Below are 20,672 nucleotides of genomic sequence, written 5' to 3'. Positions count from 1 at the left end.
AGGTATTACTATGTGTACTTATATGAATGCCATGTTTTAAGATTTTAACCCACAAAAGTGTCTGGAAGAACTGGGGTCCCCTGAGCTTCAGGGAAATCATCTCCTTAGAATAATTTCTACTTAGAAATACAGTTGCATGATATGCTCTTCTGTCTGAAGCTCAATCAATGCGCTTCCTCTTTTAATAATCCTTTTCCTCACACTTTACAAAGAAATGCCCGAGCTTTATGCCACTGACTACATATCCCAGCATCACTCAGGGAAAACACAGAAGAGGGATCAAAACCACCCCTAAGTAGCCAAAAGATTTTGCTCCATAGTTGCCCACTCACACCCCCAGCATTCCTTAAACTCACATTTTGTCCTCGTTCAGCAAGGCCCCTCCATATGGATGGCTATAGAGTGTTATTCCTGCGAAAGACAAATCGAAAAGTGAGCCTGCAAGCCTTCTACCTGCACGGTGAGCAGACAGCCCACCTCCAAACCACACAGACCCTCTGTGCCTGTAAGGTATCTCCTCGTAGATTCACCCAGGCATGGTCCATTAGCACCCAAGAATGGCAAATCCCATCAAGCAATTCAAATGGCAGTTTGTGCCAGGATATTTGTAGTCGCTGCTGTTGTCAGAAAAAACCAGCATGTATTGAACATGTGTTACATGACAGGTGCTGTGCCAACATGTTACCACATGTTATTGTCTAATCCTTATAAGCATCCCTCTGGCCTACATAATATATTATCCATATTTTACTGTGAGGAAACAGACTCAGAAAGGCTAAATGACAAGATGAAAAGGGGATTATTTGATGGAAACCAGGGCAATACTCAAAAATTCACAACCAGATCAAGCCCAGCCTAGATGGAAAACTGAACCATTTCATTGGTTCAATTTTGTTTTTGGAGTTGTTTTGTTCTTCTTTGTTTGCTTTTTGGGGCTTGTGCATTAGTATAACGCCAGCAGCCAATATGGAGAAATTGCCATCAACTTATCAACTAAAGGATTTTATCACCAAGGCTGTTCCTGACATCACACGGTGTGCTCTCCCGCCCCAGCCAATCCCAGTCAGTGTTGTATCAAGAACTCCGGAACTTCAGGCAAACAGCGTTTCATCTTATTGTCAGCTGTGAGACTAATGAATCTTCCCTCTTCTGATTGGTTGTTCCAAATGCCTGGAGCTAAGCGTGCAGCCTGAATGTGGAGGCCGACACAACAGGCCAATGTCCTGGCTCCATTTCAAGTGCCGCTCCTACATTTTTCCTCTTGTTTTGGCTCACTTAATTTAGCCTATTGTCTGTATTTTGCATTCACTTATGAGGGCACATTAAGTCTTTACAGAAACACCATGGGGTATAAGTAAACATAAATAAATTAAAAGGCACGGAGCATGAAAAGACGACACTGCTCCAAAATCCCAACAGTTTTGCCACCAGGCATCTTGACTTCTGTCCATTTGCCACCTGCTCCCCTCTCCAGCTCTGCCAGCCTTTTTCTCTTTCACCATGGGCTCAGCCACACACTGAAGCAAACTGTTTCATAGCAAAAGAATAGTGGGAGCTATTGGTTCAGCAAGTCTCCCATACAGTTTTCCAGAACAACTTCCTTGATTATAAGTTAATATTGTCCAAATGTTCTATTCCAGGCTCCCAGTGTGTGTCCCGATTGCCTGTGTGTGGTTTCGTACATCCTGGACTTGATTTCCACATTCGTCATGAACTGAATTGCATGGTCTTGACCCCTTGCCTGTCAGGACCCATAACACCCACCTGTTTTTCCCTTTTCTGTCTTTCTTTCCCCGAACTTGACTTCTACCCACCTCCATACAGTATCTGCCAGCTCCCATCTGTTCTAGCTCAAGTGCTGACTCACAGGCAGCCTTGCATATGGTGAGCAGCCCAGCAACAGCCAACCTTGTCAGGAGGTTGTACAGAAGCTCATGGACTTTAAACAGTGCTTATAAGAGTATGGGATCCTGCCCATCGTAGCAAGTGTCCCACTGGGTGCTGGAGATGGTGGGACCATATTTGCAATGCTATGTGCTGCTCCAGGCTGCGCATATGAATAAGAGCATTCTAGATTAGAAAGCATCCAGAGAAACGTGGTTAGCTGAGTGAGGATTTGGAAATTATATTATTTTAAGGACACAGGAGAATATTGGAATCGTTTAACCTGAAAATACACAAACACACCCATGGAGCAAGAGGCAGCATGAAAATGTCTTCAGACAGCTAAAGAATTGTCATGGAGCACAGGAAATGGATTCAGTCCGCAATGTTTTGGAGGGAGAAGTTGGTCCAAGGAGGCAGGTTCAAAAAATATTAAAAAGCACATAATAAGAGAGTTGAAATTTGGGCCAGCCTGACCTCTGTGAGGAAAGAGGGCTGGAGACTGAGTTGAGTCATTCAGCCAGTGATTTCTCCACCATGCCTATGTAATGAAACCCCAAGGAAAACTCTGGGACTTGAGGCTTGGTGGAGCTTCCCGGCTGGTGAACACATTGCTGTGATGTGCTGGGAGGATGACACACTCGGATTCCACAAGAAGAGAGCATGGAAGTCTGCGTACCTCCCAGACCTCGCCTTATGAGTTCCTTCTTTAGGCCGGTCCTCCTGATTTGCATCCTTTATAATAAAACTGCAATTGCAAGCATAGTGCTTTCCTGAGTTCTGTAAGCCATTCTAGGGAATTATCGAAACTGACGGGGTCATGGGAACCCTCAAATTTATAGCCAGCTGGTCAAAAGTGAGGGTGACCTGGGACTCTGGGAGTGTAGCTGGTGTCTGAAGTAAAGGCACTGACTTGTGGGGTCTGTGTTCACTCCAGACGATTAGTGCCGTCAGAACACCCTCCATAGCTGGAGTCTTCTCCTCATCTAGAACATCTACAGGCATGGCCAGGAGTCCTACTCTGGGCTCTCTTCTCCCTGTATCCTCACATGATCCTTGGGTCCTCTCGAGCCTCCATGACTATGATAAGATATTTCCTATACATCTGCACCCATGTGCCCTGTGGGTGTGTTAAATCCAAAACAAAACCCATCCTCAGCCTGCCAATGTACTCCTCCCTCAACTTATCCACTACCATTAATGTCTCCATCATCCTCCCAGTCAGCAGTCTCAAAAATTATGAATCCTGGGCCGGCCCCGTGGCTTGGCGGTTAAGTGCGCGCGCTCTGATGCTGGCGGCCCGGGTTCGGATCCCGGGAGCACCCTGAGGCACCACTTCTCCGTCCAACGCGAGGCCGAGTCCCACGTACAGCAACTAGAAGGATGTGAACCTATGACGTACAACTATCTACTGGGGCTTTGGGGGGAAAAACTGAATAAATAAAATCTTAAAAAAAAAAAAAAAATTATGAATCCTCGTCTCCCCTCTTCCTCACCCCACATAGCCAAGACGTTGTCAAGTTCTGTCACTTCCATTTCACCTCCATGCCACATGGCCATGCCTCATGCACACACATCGCATTCCTTCTCTGGACCATCCTGACTGCATCACCTCTCGGTTTGCCTCTCTCCAATAACATCGATCCTCTCTCCAGCAGCCTTCGAGAATTCCCAAAAAGAAATAGAAAGAAAAATAGAGTCCATATTCTCTATCTGGACATGGATGCCCTTTACAATAAAGTTCAAAACTCTCCTGTTATCCTATTCTCCCAATATTCCCACTTGAAAAGCCTGACTGTTATCATGCTTCCATACTCTCTAACTGCAGCACATTTCACCTTTTCCTTAGACTTCCTTGCCCACCCACTCTCCTTTTTCATGTCTGCTGGATGGTGATGTTAATTTCCAAACACCTTCTTGCAGAAGGACTGAGAGGTGTAAAGGGAAGGGAGAGGCACTTCTTAGGTCCTGAGTCCTTACATACTTGTAAGCAGAGAGAAGGGGCTGGTATCCCAAAGTATGTGAAAATCGACCCATAGTCACATGCTGTATGTCGTTCAGAACATTAAGTCATTTGTATAAATTCTTATAGAGCAACTCCGTTGCACTGGTATTATTATGCCCATTTACAGAAGCAGCATCTGAGGTGCAGAATCTGAGAAACCTTCCCAGGTCTGGCAGCCTGTGATGTAGCTAGGATTCCAGTCTTGGGCTGCAGGCACCACCACCCATTTTCCCATAAGCGTATCACGCACCTCCCTTCAGCACACACTTCTGATTTTTCAAGGAATGTATTTGTACAGCAGGAAGGAGAGGGGCTAGAGATCAAATGCCCTGCCCTGCTCTTTCTCCAGTGAAAAGCTACAAACGTTTTTATGGCAAGTTCAATAATAAAATTTTAAACCTCCATGGTTGGATCTTTATTTTGATCAGGTTGTATAAATATGTTTTCTTACTTACTTTAAATCGTTAGAATCATGGCTGAAAGATCAAAAACAGTACTCTACTATTTGCTTTCTGTACCCTCTTTCCTCTGTTTTGAATTTATTGCCCTCCACTTCGCAAATATCCTGGATTGGTGTCGCCCTTTTAGGGTTTTAATCTAGAAGGTGAGAGTACATCTGGTTCCCTATCTCACCAATGAAATGACTGACTGCTCCTGTGGTTAGCAATTCCCCTATGTGCCAGACCCTATTCTGGATGTTTTCATAATATATTTTCTCATTCAGTAATCTGATGATAAAATTCTGTGTTAAAGAAACTAGTACGATGTGCATGCATTTCTTTGTAAATCGGCTTGCAGCATCCCACAATTATAGATTCCTCCAGGGAAAAGGAGTCCCATGAAGTGGTCCAGCTTGGACACACCCTTGTTTTCCAGAAGCTGAAACAGGAACAGAGAGGAACGGTAGCCTGTTCCTGACATAGGCAGCACCCATGCGTCCAGAGTCCCAGGTCTGTGCCTCTGCCATCAAATCACCTATTAGTACACAGGGCACTGAAAACCTTCCCACTACACTGAGAGACACAGTGGCTGCCAACAACATGCTAACACAGAAACGAAAGCCTCAACTCCGGCCGCAGGGGGAGAAGCTGATGCATTTCACGTAACGGGCCTTAGAGGGAGCCTGTCGACGGCAGCCATCCTGCACTCTCTTCCTGCGCTTTTGCTCCCGGAATATAAGTCTTCCCAGGTTCTGCTGCACGCTGGATCTGAGAAGTATGAAGCCGCTACTGCCAATACCTGAACCCCTTCCTTCCAGTAGCTGCCCCTTCCTTCTGGGGGCCCTCCAGTCATAAATAATTCAGAGGGGCCACAGCTTTCATTTGGCGCTGGCTTTCCAGTCCTATAATTTACATATTTTACACACAGTAAATATTTAAATATAATCTTTGGAAGAAGTGCACATGCTCTGCGCTTCCTCTGCCACTGCCCAACAAGGAATCCTAACGACCCTGGAACACAGCCCTCTTGCTCAGCGCTCAATGCAACACAAAGAGTCCCACGCACTTCTTCAAAGGTTCACCATGACGCTCAATTCCATCCCACAGCTGCTCCCACATCCACCACGAAATTAAGAAATTCTCTTTAAAAAGAAAGATATGGAGAAAGAAAGGTCCTTAGACTACAGTGTTTGAGAAGGAAGGCCATTGCATAAGCAGGAAAATCCCTCAACTTGCTTTCAGAGACTAGATTCTCTGACTGGGCATTTACAGCAGCTTGTGTAAGACAACAGCGCGCCGCTGTCAGACCTGAAGTCAAACAACACTCTGGCTTTGTCCTGATTTTGGTGTGGAAATCTGGCCACCAGACACAAATGGAGTGTCAGCAAGGGTCAAATAGAGATTTGACACCTCTTCCTTCCCAGGACCAAGAAGTCATTCAACCTGCACCAACTAGGTGCCCACTCCATAGCAGCATGCCGATGGGTGCAGAATGAGCAGGCCCTCCCCGCAGAGTTCTCCACACCTGGTGCGATGCAACCCACAGACCGGACTACACATAAGGCCGAAGGACAAGGATTGTGGTACCAAACAGGGTTTCAGGATCAGAGTGTGGAGGAAGGCAGGGAGCTCCCTAGGGAAGGATCCAGTATGACGACACTCATTGATCCCTAGCACAGCGCTGGTAGGCAGCAGGAGGGCAGATCCGGGGGGTTGCCCACCATCTGCAAGGCAGTGCCGCCCTCTTAGGGTATGGGCGGAACGTGTGCACTGGGGAAACTCATGGAGCTTTTCGGTTTACGAAGGGTGGGTGAGCTTTTAATGTTGATATTGCAATTTGGCTATCACTACAATAGATGCTTTCCAGACCACAGTTATCCTCTAGAAGCAGCTCTGCGGGATTAAACCTATTTCAAAACCAAGTTAACCTTTCTTTGTATCAGTGCTGAGATTATGTTTGTATTTTGTAAAAAGGAGGAGGGACCTAGAGTTACTTAAATAGGGGACATATGTGCCTATTTTCTCAAAAATAAAAGAGTAATGAGAGAAAGAACAAAGACAACATAGGCAGCAGGTAACCCTCTTCCCCAAGAGTCCATGGTTCCCTGTACCCCTGAACAAGAGGCAGCAGGGAGGAGAAATTACGACTACACAGGCCCACTCACACATGCTACTCCTCTCTACAGCCCTGTGCTCCTTCAAATAGCGGAACTTTAGAAATCAGAGCTCCTCCCACAGATCTGAAGAGAGAAAGGAGGGACACGATCTGTCTCACGGGTCAGGAATCCTGCCAAATGTGATTCTCCTGGGACAGAGACTAACCTAGAGAAAATGCAGGTGCAGGGGTTGGGGGAGGGGTCCTCAGGGAAGGAACCTGAGGCAGAGGCAAGTTCTAGGGGCTTATTTAAGGCCAAACACCATTGGTAGCAGAGTGAGATCTATAACCCCAATATTCTGGATCCTAATTTATCCATGTTCTGCGTTTACAGTCTTTGATATTCTCATTGTAAAAATGACATTATTGCAATAGACAGTCTCTGTAATTAGGTTGTTATTTCTATTGTATTGTGTGTGCTCAGAACTGTTATTTAGGTAACAATTGTAGCACGATAGAATCTTGGGGTGGACGTTGTGAAAGGCCCAGTGCTCCTCAAGGCCCGGAGGATGGTTTCAGCACCACAAGTGAGTCAAGAGGCTCACTCAGGGCTCTCCAGCATCACTTCAAAGGTTTTCAGAAATGACATTTCTGAATGTACATTTTGAATATATTTGAATGATTTTTGTTTGATTATTCTTATTTATATTCTGGCTCTTCTCTCTAAGAATTGGCACACAGCAATGTATAAATGTATAAACTTAGTTTTCTCATTTAGGATTCTCATTATAGCCACATCTTCTATGGTTTCCAGACTCTATATATTTGTCATTTATAAAAATGCACATCTGTGCTTTTGTCCAATATCCATTATGATAGCAAGATACTTAACTTGTCTCCAATTCAAGCAGTCACTTTTGGGTTCATTCCTCCTGTAAAATGTATCTTTGCAAGTATTAATGCGTGGATGTCTGTGAGCATCTACACCAAAAGAAAAGGCCCGCCTTAGCATCAATATATGTGAAAAAGTTTGTTCTTTTAATTAATTCACTATGAATCACCAGTGAGATATGGAAGAGTAAAAATGTTAATTTAATCTGACAGAGTATTAAGAGAAATGTATGAGCTTTTCCGACTAGAGGCGTTTTGATGACTTCCTGTCTCTCTTCTTCCTCTTAATCTCTCCCGGAAAAAAGACTTTTTTTCTCAGTATTAAGATTAATTATGACTCTTACTGAGTAGTAGATGCCAATTGTAAAAAGGTTTTAAATAAAGAATAGGATAAAGAATAAAATTTAAATAAATCATAATCCAATCAAAAGCAGCCAGAAGTAATCAGTACTTACATTTTGATAGTATTTCAAAATTTCCAGGGTTTCCTTTACATACACACATAATTATTATTGAATTATGTTTTACATTATTTATCTTCTATTTCGTGTATCATTCATGACCTTCAACTAATTTTTTCACTACACGCATGCAAACATTTGTATAATCTATGTGCTTCACCAGAACCGTTTACCAAGTTCTTTCATTCATTCTGTCCATTCAACATTTTTGTGATCTTACTTTTGATTATCTCTCAAATGACTGTCTTTGGGCATCCTTTTTTACTAGGAATGTGTTGGCAGTATGTTTTTTGAGCCGCAATCTACATATTGATATCTCTGTGGCTTATTCACTTTATAAGCAATCTCTTCCTACTTTTTGAGCAACAGAATTTGGAGTGTATAGCTTTTTCTTTCCACATTCCATAGGCAGTATTCCATAACCTGCTGGTTTTTGAGGTTGTGGCTAAAAAGTCAGAGGCCAGATTCTGGAGTAGCCACAACACTGCCAGGTCCTCTCCTTTATGACCAAAACCCCCTGGACATCACGCAACAACAAGCACAGGAAGATTTGGACAGGTGGGAATAAGGTGGGGGCTTCCAGGGGCCCTCAGACGTGAGAAAGGACACTGGTGAGTTCTCTGCTTTCTTCACCGCCTCCCAGAGGTGCCAGACAAGGCACTGCAGAAGCCTCCAAATGGGAACTGCCAACAGGCACAGAGAAGAAAAGCTCTGAGAAAAGCCAAAGGACCCAGAAAAGGGTGGCCTAACCAAAGAAAACCTTTTGGCAATACCCACCCATTCCAGGCAAACACCACCAGAAGAATTGCCCCACTCTCTACAGTTTCAACAGGTTCCACTGGAAGCTTCTCTTCCGCTGCTGCCTGACAGAGACAGGTGTCACCATGGTTTCCCCACCCGGGTCCAGAGGTGAGCTGAGCCTCCACCCCAACGTGGCCTCAATGAGACTTAGTGAGGTGGGACTAGTCACCACTCTGCTTCACTGCAGCCTCTGCCCTATCAAGAGGGACCAACAAGAAGTATAGCCTCCACATCCACCTAACAGCAACAAGACTGAATGTGGCCTGTGGAGCAGGGCTATCAGCACCCTGGTTTCACCTCACACCCTGCCCTGTCAGTGAGGCCCGTGGGGAGCTAAACCTCCAACCTACCCAGCATCAATGAAACTGAAGGAGGCTGTGCAGGGTGCAGTAGTTGTTACTCTGCTATCTGTCCCCCAGTGTCAGCAGGGCCCATGGAGGCTGAACCTATATCCCCTACTCAAGGACAATGAGACAGTGTGAGCTGGTGCCCCATTTTGCCATGCATGCATCAGCACGGCTAAGTGAGAGTTCTGATCCCCACCCTCTGCAACAAGGAATGTAGGGCAGTGCTCCATTTCTGCCAGGACGGCATCAGCAGGGCCAAGTGGAAAGCTAAACATACATATCTGTCTGGTCCTCATGCTACACTGCAACAGAGGGATTGCTTGCTAAAAAAAAAAGCGGGGCGCAGGACACAAAATGGGATTCAGAGTCTCATAATATGATATCCAAAATGTCCAGGACACAATTGAAAATACCCTTCACACAAGAATCAGGATAATCACAACTTGAAAAAGACAATAAACAGATACCAACGATGAAATGAATCAAGATGTTAGAATTATCTGACAATAGGTATCAAAAGATGTTTCAACAAGTAATTGTGAATTCCAACAAGGAAAAAAACTTTTAAACATCTCAGCAAAGAAATAGAAGCAATAAAAAAAATAACCAAATGGCAATTCTAGAACTGAAAAATAAAATGACAGAAATAAAAAAAAACCTCACTAGATGTACTCAAGAGCTGAGAGATGAAAAAGAACAAAATCAATGAACTTGAGAATGGAACAACAGAATTTACCTAATTTAAACAACAGAGAAAATAAATTAGGGGGGGAAAAAAACAGCAACTCAGGGACCTATGGGAAAATAACAAAAGAGCTAACATTCTTATTACCAGAGTCTGAAAAGAAGAAGAGAGACTATGATTGAAAAAGTATTCGAAGACATAATGGTTGAAACTTTCCAAGGTTGGCAAAAAACATAAATCTAAAAATTCAAGAGCTAAGTGAATCCCAAACAGAATAAACCCAAATAAAGTTATGCCAAAATACAGCATAATTAAACTTTCAAAAACTAAGGACAATGAAAAAATCTTAAAGCAGCTAGAGAGAAAGAGATAGGAATACAAACTCGAACGACAGCAGATTTCTCATTCGGAACCATAGAGTCCAGAAGGAATTGGCACATTTTTCAAGTGCTGAAGTTTTTTAACTGATCACCGTGAATTATATATTCAGTGAAACTATCTTTCTGAAATGGAGGGGAAATAAAAACATGCTCAGTTGAAAGAAAACTAAGAAAATTTGTCATTAGCAAACCTACCCTTTAAGAATAACAAAAGTAAGTCTTCTAAAGAAAAAGGAAATCATAACAGAAGAAGGTTTAGAACTTCTACAAGGAAAGAACATCAGGATGTGTTAAAAACAGAGGTATACATAACAGACCAGCTTCGTCTCATGAGTTTCTTAAGTCATACTTAGTGACAAAAGCAAAAATTAGAACACCCTCTCACATGGTGCTCAATGTAAAAGGAAATACTTAAGACAACTGTATTTTAAAAGTGGAGATGGTTAAGGGATTTAAATTCAAGTATGATTTCTGCACATTACTCAATATGGCAAAGGCCAATACCAATAGACTGTGGTAAGTCACGCATGCATATTGTAATACCTAGAACAACCACCAAGAAAACTAGATGAAGGGATATACTCAAAACACTACAAACAAATCAAGATGGAATTCTAAAAAACTATTTAAGTAACTCACAGGAAGGCAAGAAAAGAGAAACAGAGGAAACAAAACAATAAAGTGTCAGACTTAAGCCCATTGATATACAACCCATTTGATGTAAATGGTCTCAATACTCCAATTAAAAGGCAGAGAGATTAATAGAAAAAAAAGCAAGAGGGACTATGTCAATAGCAAATAAAGTAGACTTCACAGCAACTAAAATTACCAGCAACAGTGAGGGACATTACATAATGATAAATGAATCAATCCACCAGGAATACGTAACTATCCCAAATGTGTATGCACCAACCATCAGAACCTCAAAATACATGAAGCAAAAACTGATACAGCTGAAAGGAGAAACAGACAAATCCACAATTATATTTGGAAACTTCAATACCCCTTCTCACCAAATCACAGAACTACTCAACAGAAAATCAGCAAAAATATAGACAAACTGAATCACACAACCAACCAATAAAACCTAATTGACATATACAGAACATTGCTACCACCAATAGCAGAATACACATTCTTTTTAATCTCCCATGGAAACTTCACCAAGATAGACCACAATCTGGACCATAAAACAAACCTCAGCCAACTTAAAATAATTAAAATATGCAGAGTATGTTCTCTGATCATAACGAACCAAACTAAAAATCAATAAGAAAAAGACAACACGAAAATCTCAAAGAACTAGAGTTTAAATAACAATTCTAACTAATCCCTGGGTTAAAAAGGAGGTCTCAAAGGAAATTTTTTGAAGTCAGAAGCTGTTCTTATTTGTATTCCTTCGAAAGCAACCTGTTTTTGCTGTGTACTATATAGCTTTGTAAAAAAAAAAAATTATCCTCAAACTTTAGAAAATTTACCAGATTTGTTTATCGATAACTGCTATTTCCATAATTCCATGGTTGAGGAATTTTGCCTGAATCATGGCAAACTCTTCCATTGGCCCAGAGTTGTTTTGTTTTGTTTTTGATACAAGTTTTCTTCTTACATCGTTCCTCGTTACTTTAATTACTATCCATCTGCTTTCTTTCTCTACCTAATTGCAACTGCTCTTCTCCTCTGGTCAGTTACATCATCTCATCTTTTTCCTGTGTTCTTAGAGAGCATTGTGCATTTGTCCTTTAGATCAGTAATTCTGAGTTGGGGAGGGAGGTTTGCAATCAATAATGTGATTCTCTGCATGCAGTGAAAATTTATACGACTACCTGCATCTTAGCCGGTTCCCCTTCTATCCCCCCACTGCAACTCAGCCTGGCCTTTCCTTCTCACTTGTTATCTTCTGTTTCAGAGTTCACACATTTCCCAGTACTAACGTGGATGTGAACTCACAAGATGTTTCCTGTGACAAGACCTTCTCAATGTGTGCAATGTTCTCCTTCTCTGAGGTGGGGGACAGTTCCTTGACCCCACACTGGGTTTGATGGCTCGTTTTGTTGTTCTTTTTTTCCTCCTCCTCCTTGATACGGGTAAGGGCAAGTCCTGAGGCTTCTGCATGCTTGGGGTTCTCACATCCCAGGGTGTCCTCTTTCACCTTCTCTTGAATGCTGCTGGCGCCTTTCTCTCAAGCATCTCCAAACCTCTGAGGCATCGACTCAAGGTCACTGAGGACAGCCAGTTCCCAATATCCAACAGCTGTTGTTTCAGAAGCTCTGTTATACAGATCTGAGATGATCTGCTGTTCTCATGCTCAGGCTCTCTTATTATGAATTGGGGATCTATGCGTGCAGAGTTTATCTTATTTCATCAAAAGTAATGCAGGGAAAACTTTAATTCATGTCATTCCTTGCCCCCGGGTTCATTTCTTCTCTGCCTGAGCTATAAGCACATTATCACTGCAGCATGCAACCTGCACTGACCCACCACTGTGCTCACTGGGGCTGACAGCATCCTAGTGAGTTGTAGCCTTCAAGGGGATTCAGAAAGAGAGGTACTCGTGAGGAGGGAGGAGTAGTGGAAAGAAAGAGAAGAGCTCTTTCTGGCTCTAGATGCAGAACTGCCCTCCCCTGACCCCAGCAGCCAGGTGTCTGTCAGGTTCTGGATAGGGGATGGTCCTAACATTGTTGAGTGCATGACGAAGTGAGTGTGAAACTCTTTACCCTGATTCCTACTTACCCTTTGTCTGTCTCCCTGCCTCAATGAGGAAAATATAAATCAGCTGTGAAGTGTCTCAGTTCAGCCGAGTTCTCAAACTTGGCTGTACATTAGAGTCACCTGGGACATTTAAAAACTCCTGATGCTCAAAATATACCCCAGATCAAGTAAATCAGAAATCTCTTTGGGTTTGCACCAGAAATCAGTACTTTTTTAAAACTCTCAGGTTTTAAATGTGCCAATTTAAACTCTCAGGTTTTAACTGCATGCCAATGTGCACACAGCTTGATGGCCATGCATCCAGCCTGCCCATGACATTGCTGAGGGTAATTCCCCTCACATGGTGACATTTTATTGAAAGTATCCCCACATCTGGATGGGATTTGGATGAGGAGTCAAAGAAGTTTAACTCCAGCATTTCCAACTACTGTCACCACCCCCACCCCACCTCCAATAAAATGAAAAGAAATGACATGACACTACATAACATGAAATTAAATTAAATTAAAATGTCTTATCCTATTTTTACTCTTTTCCTAGAGGAAGATATCTTCTTATCTACTCAGGGACTATCTTGTTTAATCTTCGGTTTTGATTTATTCCTTTTGTTCTACTAAAACAAATTTCCTCTTATATTCATTTTATATATTCTTATTTAATATTTCAATTCAATACAATTATTCCAACTTAAAAACTCAGAATAATGAAAGCATTTCACATTTATCTAACTCCATATTTATCTTTGTTATAAAACATAATTATAGTAACGGCATACACTACAGTAACTCCATAATAATGGTGTAAAATCTCCTTTATTTAAGTAACATACATTTATTGAACACTTCCTTATAGGTAAGGACTTGAGAAAACACCAATATTAATAGTAGAAACACCTTCCATGAAGTGTTTACATTCTTATTACCAAAGATAGAGCTGTGAACAATGATAATGTAAAGTATTAACTGTTTTAATGACCTAACAGAGTGTCTATATAAAAATTTGTTATAACATTACTCTTGTTAGAAATGGACATATAGATGAATGTTAGAAGCTAATGTTCTAGAAGAAGAGAGAAGAAACCACTAAATCATCCTGCAAGGATGGCAAGAACTCCAATGTAGGTGATATCTGAGTCAGGTTTGAAAGTCAAGCACAATGTCTTCCAGCTTCATCCATATTTTCTCAAATGGCAGGATTTCTTTCTTTTCTATGGCTAAATAATATTCCATTTTATGTAAATACCATATTTTCTTTATTCATTCATCTATTGATAGACTTTTAGGTTGCTTCCATGTCTTGGCTATTGTGAATAATTCTGCAACGAACATGGGAGGGCAGATATCTCTTCAAGATCTTGCTTTCAATTCCTTTAAATAAATACCCAGAAGTGGAATTGTTATATCATATGGTAATTCTATTTTTAGTTTTTTGAGGAATCTCCATACTGTTTTCCATAGCAGCTGCACCAATTTACATCCCCACCAACAGTGCACACGGGTTCCCTTCTCTCCACATCCTCACCAAAACTTATCTCTTGTCTTTTTGATAATAGCCACTCTAATAGGTGTGAGGTGATAGCTCATTGTGGTTTTGATTTGCATTCTCTGATGATTAGTGATGTTAGCACCTTTTCATGTACCTGTTGGCCGTTTGTATGTCTTCTTTAGAGAAATGTCTATTCAGGTCCTTTGCCCATTTTTTATTCAGATTATTTGGTTTTTTGCTATTGAGTTATAGGAGTTCCTCATATATTTTGGATATTAACTTTATCATATATGGTTTGCAAATATTTTCTCCCATTCCATAGGTTGCCATTTCACTTTGTTTATTGTTTCCTTGAAAGAAGCCATACCCAGAAGAACAAATACTACATGATCCCACTTATATGAGTAATCTAAAATAGTTAAACTTATAGAAGCAGAAAGTAAAATGGTGATTATGAAAGGCTGGGGGGAGGGGGAAATGAAGAGATTTTGATCAAAGGGTATAAAGTTTCAGTTAGGCAAGAAGTAAGTCTTAGAGATTGACTGTACAGCATAGAGCTTAAAATACTCTATTGTATACTTAAAAATTTTCTAAGAGGGTAGATCTTATATTTTCTTATCACAAATAAATAGATATGTAGATAGATAGATAGATAGATGATAGATAGATAGGGCAGGGGGAACCTTTTGAAAGCAAAATATATATTTATGGCATTGAATATGGTGATGGTTTCATGGATGTATACTTACCTCCAAGCTCATCAAGTTGCATACATTAAATATTTACAGCTTTTTGTATGTCAATCATACCTCAATAAAGCGGTTTAAAAAAAGAATGTAGAAATTTGAGCAGAAATGCTGAAGGAGAAGAAAGGGAAGAGAGGCAGCCTCAACAGAGGCAATGCAGGTACGAGGGCCCATGACAGGCCACCAGGTGTAAAGGGCTGGCCATGCTGAGGGGTAAGGCAAGGAGAGCACAGAAAGAAATGAGGTGGGAAGGACAGGTTAGCAGAAGCTGGTGCTGCCAATTTGCAAGTGTGGACTTTATCATGCAAGCAAATATGAGCCATTAAAAGTTCTGATTATTGGGCAAGAAGGACAATTTTACCATTTTAGAAACACTTCTCCCAGCAAAGTGCCAACATCTATATCATATCTCTATTCCTGAATCAAAGATTAGTGGAATGTCAACAGAAATGCTTTCAGAAGAGAACAACTAGACGGAAAGGAACTCAGATGAATGGCATACGACGCAAGGGTTATGTGAGGTGACCTGTGATGGGCAAACAGGATTGGATTTGTTTTTAGTTTTGTATTTGTTTTCTCATCATTTCACTCCAGAGGGTATGACAAACAGTTGGACTGCTGGGAGAACCTAAAAGAAAGTGAGTGAGCAAGCCATGGAAAGATGAGGGAGAGAGAATTCCCAGGGAAAGAGCAGTATGATTTGAGGTGGGAGTGCAGGTGACATGTCTGGGAGACAGCAAGGGGTCCTGTGTGGCCAGAGCTATGCTGCTTAGGGAAGTGGTCTGAGAGGAGGCTGGAGGGGCTGCTAGCCAGACCAGGGAGGACCCTGTAGGTTTAGGTAGGAGTTTGGTTTTCTTATAAGAGATATAGGAAAACAGAGGGATGCTGTGATATGAGGTATGTATTCCGTGGGTGACTGTGGGCACCTATGGAGACATGAGACTGTCGGGGTAGGGAGCAAGGGGGACCAAGGGACCCACACAGGAGGCTGATGCAGGCATCCAGGCAAGAGCAGATGGTGCCTTGGGCCAGGTAAGTAGTGGCAAAGACGCTGAAAACATGCACATTCAGGGTTTCAAGGGCAGAAGGGCCAAGATTTGCTGATTGACCACGGGATGTGCAGGAAAACGCACAGTCAGGATTCAAAGTTTGGCCTCAACTGACTTTTAATTCCCCTTGGGATCCTGAAAAATATTATTATATGACATGGAGTGTGCCTAAATTGCTGACATGAGAAGAACAGAAGGAATAACGCCTCTGATGTGAACTCTATTCAGTGTTCCTCTCATCCCTTGATGAACTCCCACATCTATGCCTGTCCCTCAGGCTGCAGGCTGTACTTACAAAACTACCTCTTCACACCCAAGTACACGCTCGCCACCTTGTGCAGTCACTGCACAGAACACCCAAAATGCACTCACCTCATGCAGGAGGAAAGAATCTACCTGGGAGAATTCACTGTGCAAACCACATCTATTTTGTCTAGACCAGTGCCAGCCTTCCACTAGTTTAGAAAAAGACTCCATTTGAATGGGCTACACAATAAACCTACTTTACATTGAGTTTTATGCTTACAATCAGGGGCTCTGACAAGCTACAAACACGCTGGGGCCCAGCAAGGTGGCCAGCCTGGGCTCTGGAGAACCAGCCTTCTATCAGGTGGCCTGAGTCAGGGTTCAGAAAGTTCCTTCATCGCTAAGACAGGGATGTCCATTCTACTGAGATCCCACCACAGGACCACTGTGATGAGAAGAGGGATGTGTTGTCTGTGTGGTACAGAGATCGTGCCTTCAACTATCATTTCCCAGATGCCTCCGAGCCCGGTTCTGTGAGGCTGTGGGGCCAAAACAGCGAGCAAGACACAGCCTCTGCTCTCAAGGGGTTTGCCCAAATCTCACATCAGGTAAGCTTTTATTTCATTAGAATGATAAGCTAATAATTCTAGCTCTGTTCATTCCCAAATGAACAAGCAAGCATCAAAGGATGTAAGAAAATATTTTTGTTCAAAGCTCTGCTGACGGAAGTTTCAATCAATACATTGATAATAACTCACAGTGCATTTTCCTGGGGTGTTATGATTTGTACATCCCCAATTTATTGCACAAACCTTCCTTTCCTGTGATGACTGCATAAACAAGCCAAATTAGAATCAAAATTTTGATATAAACAAGTAAAATATGGTTGAAGAAGTTTCCGATAACTGAGAATAAACACATTTTTCAAGTCAACACAACTTTTCAACAAACGAACAAAAAATCCACTCCTTTCAGTAGATGTTTCTGAGATGAACATCATCAGGAATATCTGATAACCCAAGAAGCACTGCATACAAGACACAGTTGATTGACACCTGTCAACATTGCTTCCATGTTCCCAGACAGTGACCCACTACACAGCGGTTTGAGCAAATGCAAGACTTGGGAATGTGGCTCATAACTGGAGCCAAATTTAAGGCTTATATGTTTAATACAAGCTCTTGTGAATTAAAACATATTTTTGTGATGACACCATTCTCTCACTGAGAGGGGAAATTTTAGTTTCTGTGATATTGGTTTTCATCTCACAGGCCACAGTCTTCCGCCTCTCTGATTTATCTTGTCCTCATATCTGTCTAGAGAGCACACCCAGCCATGCCAGTGGTCTCTTTAGAACCCTTCATGATACCAACTTAACTTCAATTGCATACAAATCTCTACTCCTTTACAGCTCTACCCACCCCCACTTTATGTTATTGATGTCACAGGTTACATCTTTATATATTGCATCCCCATCAACATATATTTATAATTACATTTTATGCTTTTGCCTTTAAATCTTGCCAAAGAACAAAAAGTGGAGTTACAATAATATTGTTTTTATATTTGCCCATGTATTTACCTTTACCAGAAAACTTTATATTTTCATATGAATTCAAGTCACTGTCTAACGTCCTTTTATTTCAACCCGAAGGGCTCCCTTGAGCATTCCCTGTAGGGTAGGTTTATGGCAATAAACTCCCTTAACTTTTGTTTATCTGGGAATATCTTAATTTCTCCCTCATTTTGAAGGTCAGTTTTGCCAGATACAGCATACTTGGTTGACAATTTTTTCTTTCAGTACTTGAAATATATCATGTTACTGCCTTCTGGCTTGCAAAGTTTTTGCTAATAATCTTATTGAAGATCCCTTGTATGTAATGAATCACTTGTCCCTTGCTGCTTTCAAGATTTTCTCTTTGTTTTGACTTTTGACACTTTGATCATAATGTGCCTCGGTGTGGGTCTCTTTGGGTCCATCTTACTTGGTGTCCATCTTGATGTTTCCTCAAACCCCTTACCTCAGCACCCTTCATTCCCACCTCTTTTCAGTCACTAAGAAACACATTTTGTATTTCATTGATCTCAAACTATGACCTTTCTTTCTCTCACTGCATCTTCGTCTTCTCCTCTCTCCTACTCCATCAGTTCTATAGATCTGCTCATCAACCACATTGTGACATCTATTCCCACACCCCACTTATGCTCTCCCCAACCAGAAACTCCTGAAAATTGTATTTGCCTCTCTCTCCAGTCTGGAGCTGGTGATAAGGCATTTCAATTTTTGTCTATTTTTATTCCATCAAAACTTATTCATTCTCATTCATGTTTATTCCAAACCACTAGAAAGAAAAATCATGTCTTCACGTTGGCTGCATGCTGACTGCATTCACTAAAATATTATCGTATGTTTAATTGAGCATCTCTTTGACCTTCAGTCATAATTTTAATGTATCTCTGCTCTTTCTAATATATTCTTCATATAAGAGGTACTCAAATTTTTGTGATTCCTGTAATTATCTGCATCCATCTTTGCCCTTTAGTCTCATCTCCTTTTTATAGAGATCAAAGACAGCTGCCATGAAGTTCCAAAACTACCCTCCATGTTTCCCAAGTTCTTTCCATAGGTTCATCTTCACTCCTCCTGTATCACATAAAAATGTATTCACCCTTTCCAGAGATAACTCCTCCATTTCAGTTCTTTCTCTCCCTCTTTCCAGGTATTGATCCACCAACTTTCTTTTCTCCCTTGAATGTTCAAAATGCTCTCTTCCATCCCATCATGCTACCAAAACCTCCAATTACTTCTTATTTTACATACACACAGTATCTCTTCTCATTCTTCTTCACAGCCAAACTTCCATAAGGCAGAGTTTATTCATTTAGTCTCCTAAATTTCTAAAACAATCTTTTTCTACACCACTCCTTCCACTCTGATTTACATCCCTACAACTCCATTGAACTAACTCTCTAGAGGTCACCAACCAAGTCCCTGCATTCTCATTCTTTCTAATGATTCTGGAATATTTGGTCATTTTCCTTGCTCTTCTTCTTGAAATTCTGCCCTTCCCTGGCCTCTGTGCCAAGATCTTCCTGCTTTAGGGGCTGCAGAATCACTGTCCCCTTCCCACTGTTCCACCCACAGCCCTCTTGTCTTCAGCATCTTTTTCTGATCCACGCAGGATCTCACTCAACAACCAGCTTAATCTGTCATCTTTACTAAGGTTAATGGTGAACGGTTTTTACTCATGATCACTTTATTGAATTTGTCTTTCTAGTGTTCCGAATCCTGCTGCATATTTTCATCTAATGTATGATGCAAACCCAGCAGCTCTGAACGTGTACAAATCACTTTACTGCTTCCTTGAAAATGCCTCTTTCTCCTGACTTATTTCTTATAATGTCAGCAGTATTGACCAGTTAGTCATTCATTCTTAAAAGCTCAGATTTATATTTTATATCCTTTAAACTCTTACTCTACATTTCTGTAGTTGTCAGGTTCTTTAAATTCTTTCCTTTCCCCATCCTCAATACCTCAACATTTTCTTCCATCTATCTGGACTTTATAATTTCATATTTTTCCTCCGAATTCATCCTAGCCTTGCCTGAGTTACCTCTCATTTGTGCGCAACATCCTTCCAACAGGTCACTTAATTGCAACCAACCCTTCTCCCTTTAATATATGGCTTCCAGATTATTCTTTCTAACATATTACTTGGATCATGTCATTCTCATTCTCAAATATAGATAAACGCTGTCTATTGTCTATTAAATGATGGTCATACTCCTCACTCTGTCAATCAAGGTCAAGCAGAATTTGGCCTCAGATAAGCTTTCCAGAAAGATCAACAATTGTCCCTCTACACTCACCTTTATGATGAGGTCAAACTGGACTCCTCCAAATAACTTGAACAGACGCTATGATTTCCATTGTGTCACTAATACCTCCAATAGCTTCCCGACATCAGTCAAACTTTTGCCCATTGTTCAAGATCCAATGTTAGTCACCCAACCTCCCTCCATGAAGCATGCTCTATTCATGCACATCAAAAGTGACCACTCAGTTTGAGGTACTAGAAAAGCTAAGTCTCTGTTATCAGCTACTCTGTTATCAGCTACTCTGTTATCAGCTAGACCTAGAATCAAATCTTGGTCCCATTACTCAACTTGCTCAGAGCCATAGCTGGTAGGTGATTTCTCTGAACCTCAGTTTTCTAATCAGTGAAGTAGGCAAATACTGCCCACCTTAGAAAACTGACAAGAAAATTAAATGAGATAATAGATGTTAAATATCTCATGGAGATCCTCATACATTTCAGACAACAAATATCACCTTGTTGTCCCTCATCTGTAGAACTTTATACTTCTTTTGCACTGTTATTAGGCACACACATTTTAAATTTTTTGTATTACCTACTATCATTCCAAAATAATTACAGTGCCACAAA

The 20,672-nt window shown here is 41.4% G+C and overlaps 1 protein-coding gene across 1 annotated transcript in view; it reads right to left on the bottom strand.

Moving 5' to 3' along the window:
• Positions 1–20,672, bottom strand: part of ABCA13 (ATP binding cassette subfamily A member 13) — a 420,155-nt gene that overhangs the window by 102,759 nt on the left and 296,724 nt on the right. Inside the window, 1 exon segment of the mRNA XM_004438384.2 lies at positions 357–411. Coding sequence (XP_004438441.2) covers positions 357–411 — 55 coding nt within the window.

Source organism: Ceratotherium simum, chromosome 1 (genome assembly GCF_057802395.1).
Source record: "Ceratotherium simum simum isolate JZ-2026a chromosome 1, ASM5780239v1, whole genome shotgun sequence".
Classification (NCBI taxonomy): Eukaryota; Metazoa; Chordata; class Mammalia; order Perissodactyla; family Rhinocerotidae; genus Ceratotherium; species Ceratotherium simum.
This window is presented reverse-complemented; position numbering and strand designations above follow the sequence as displayed.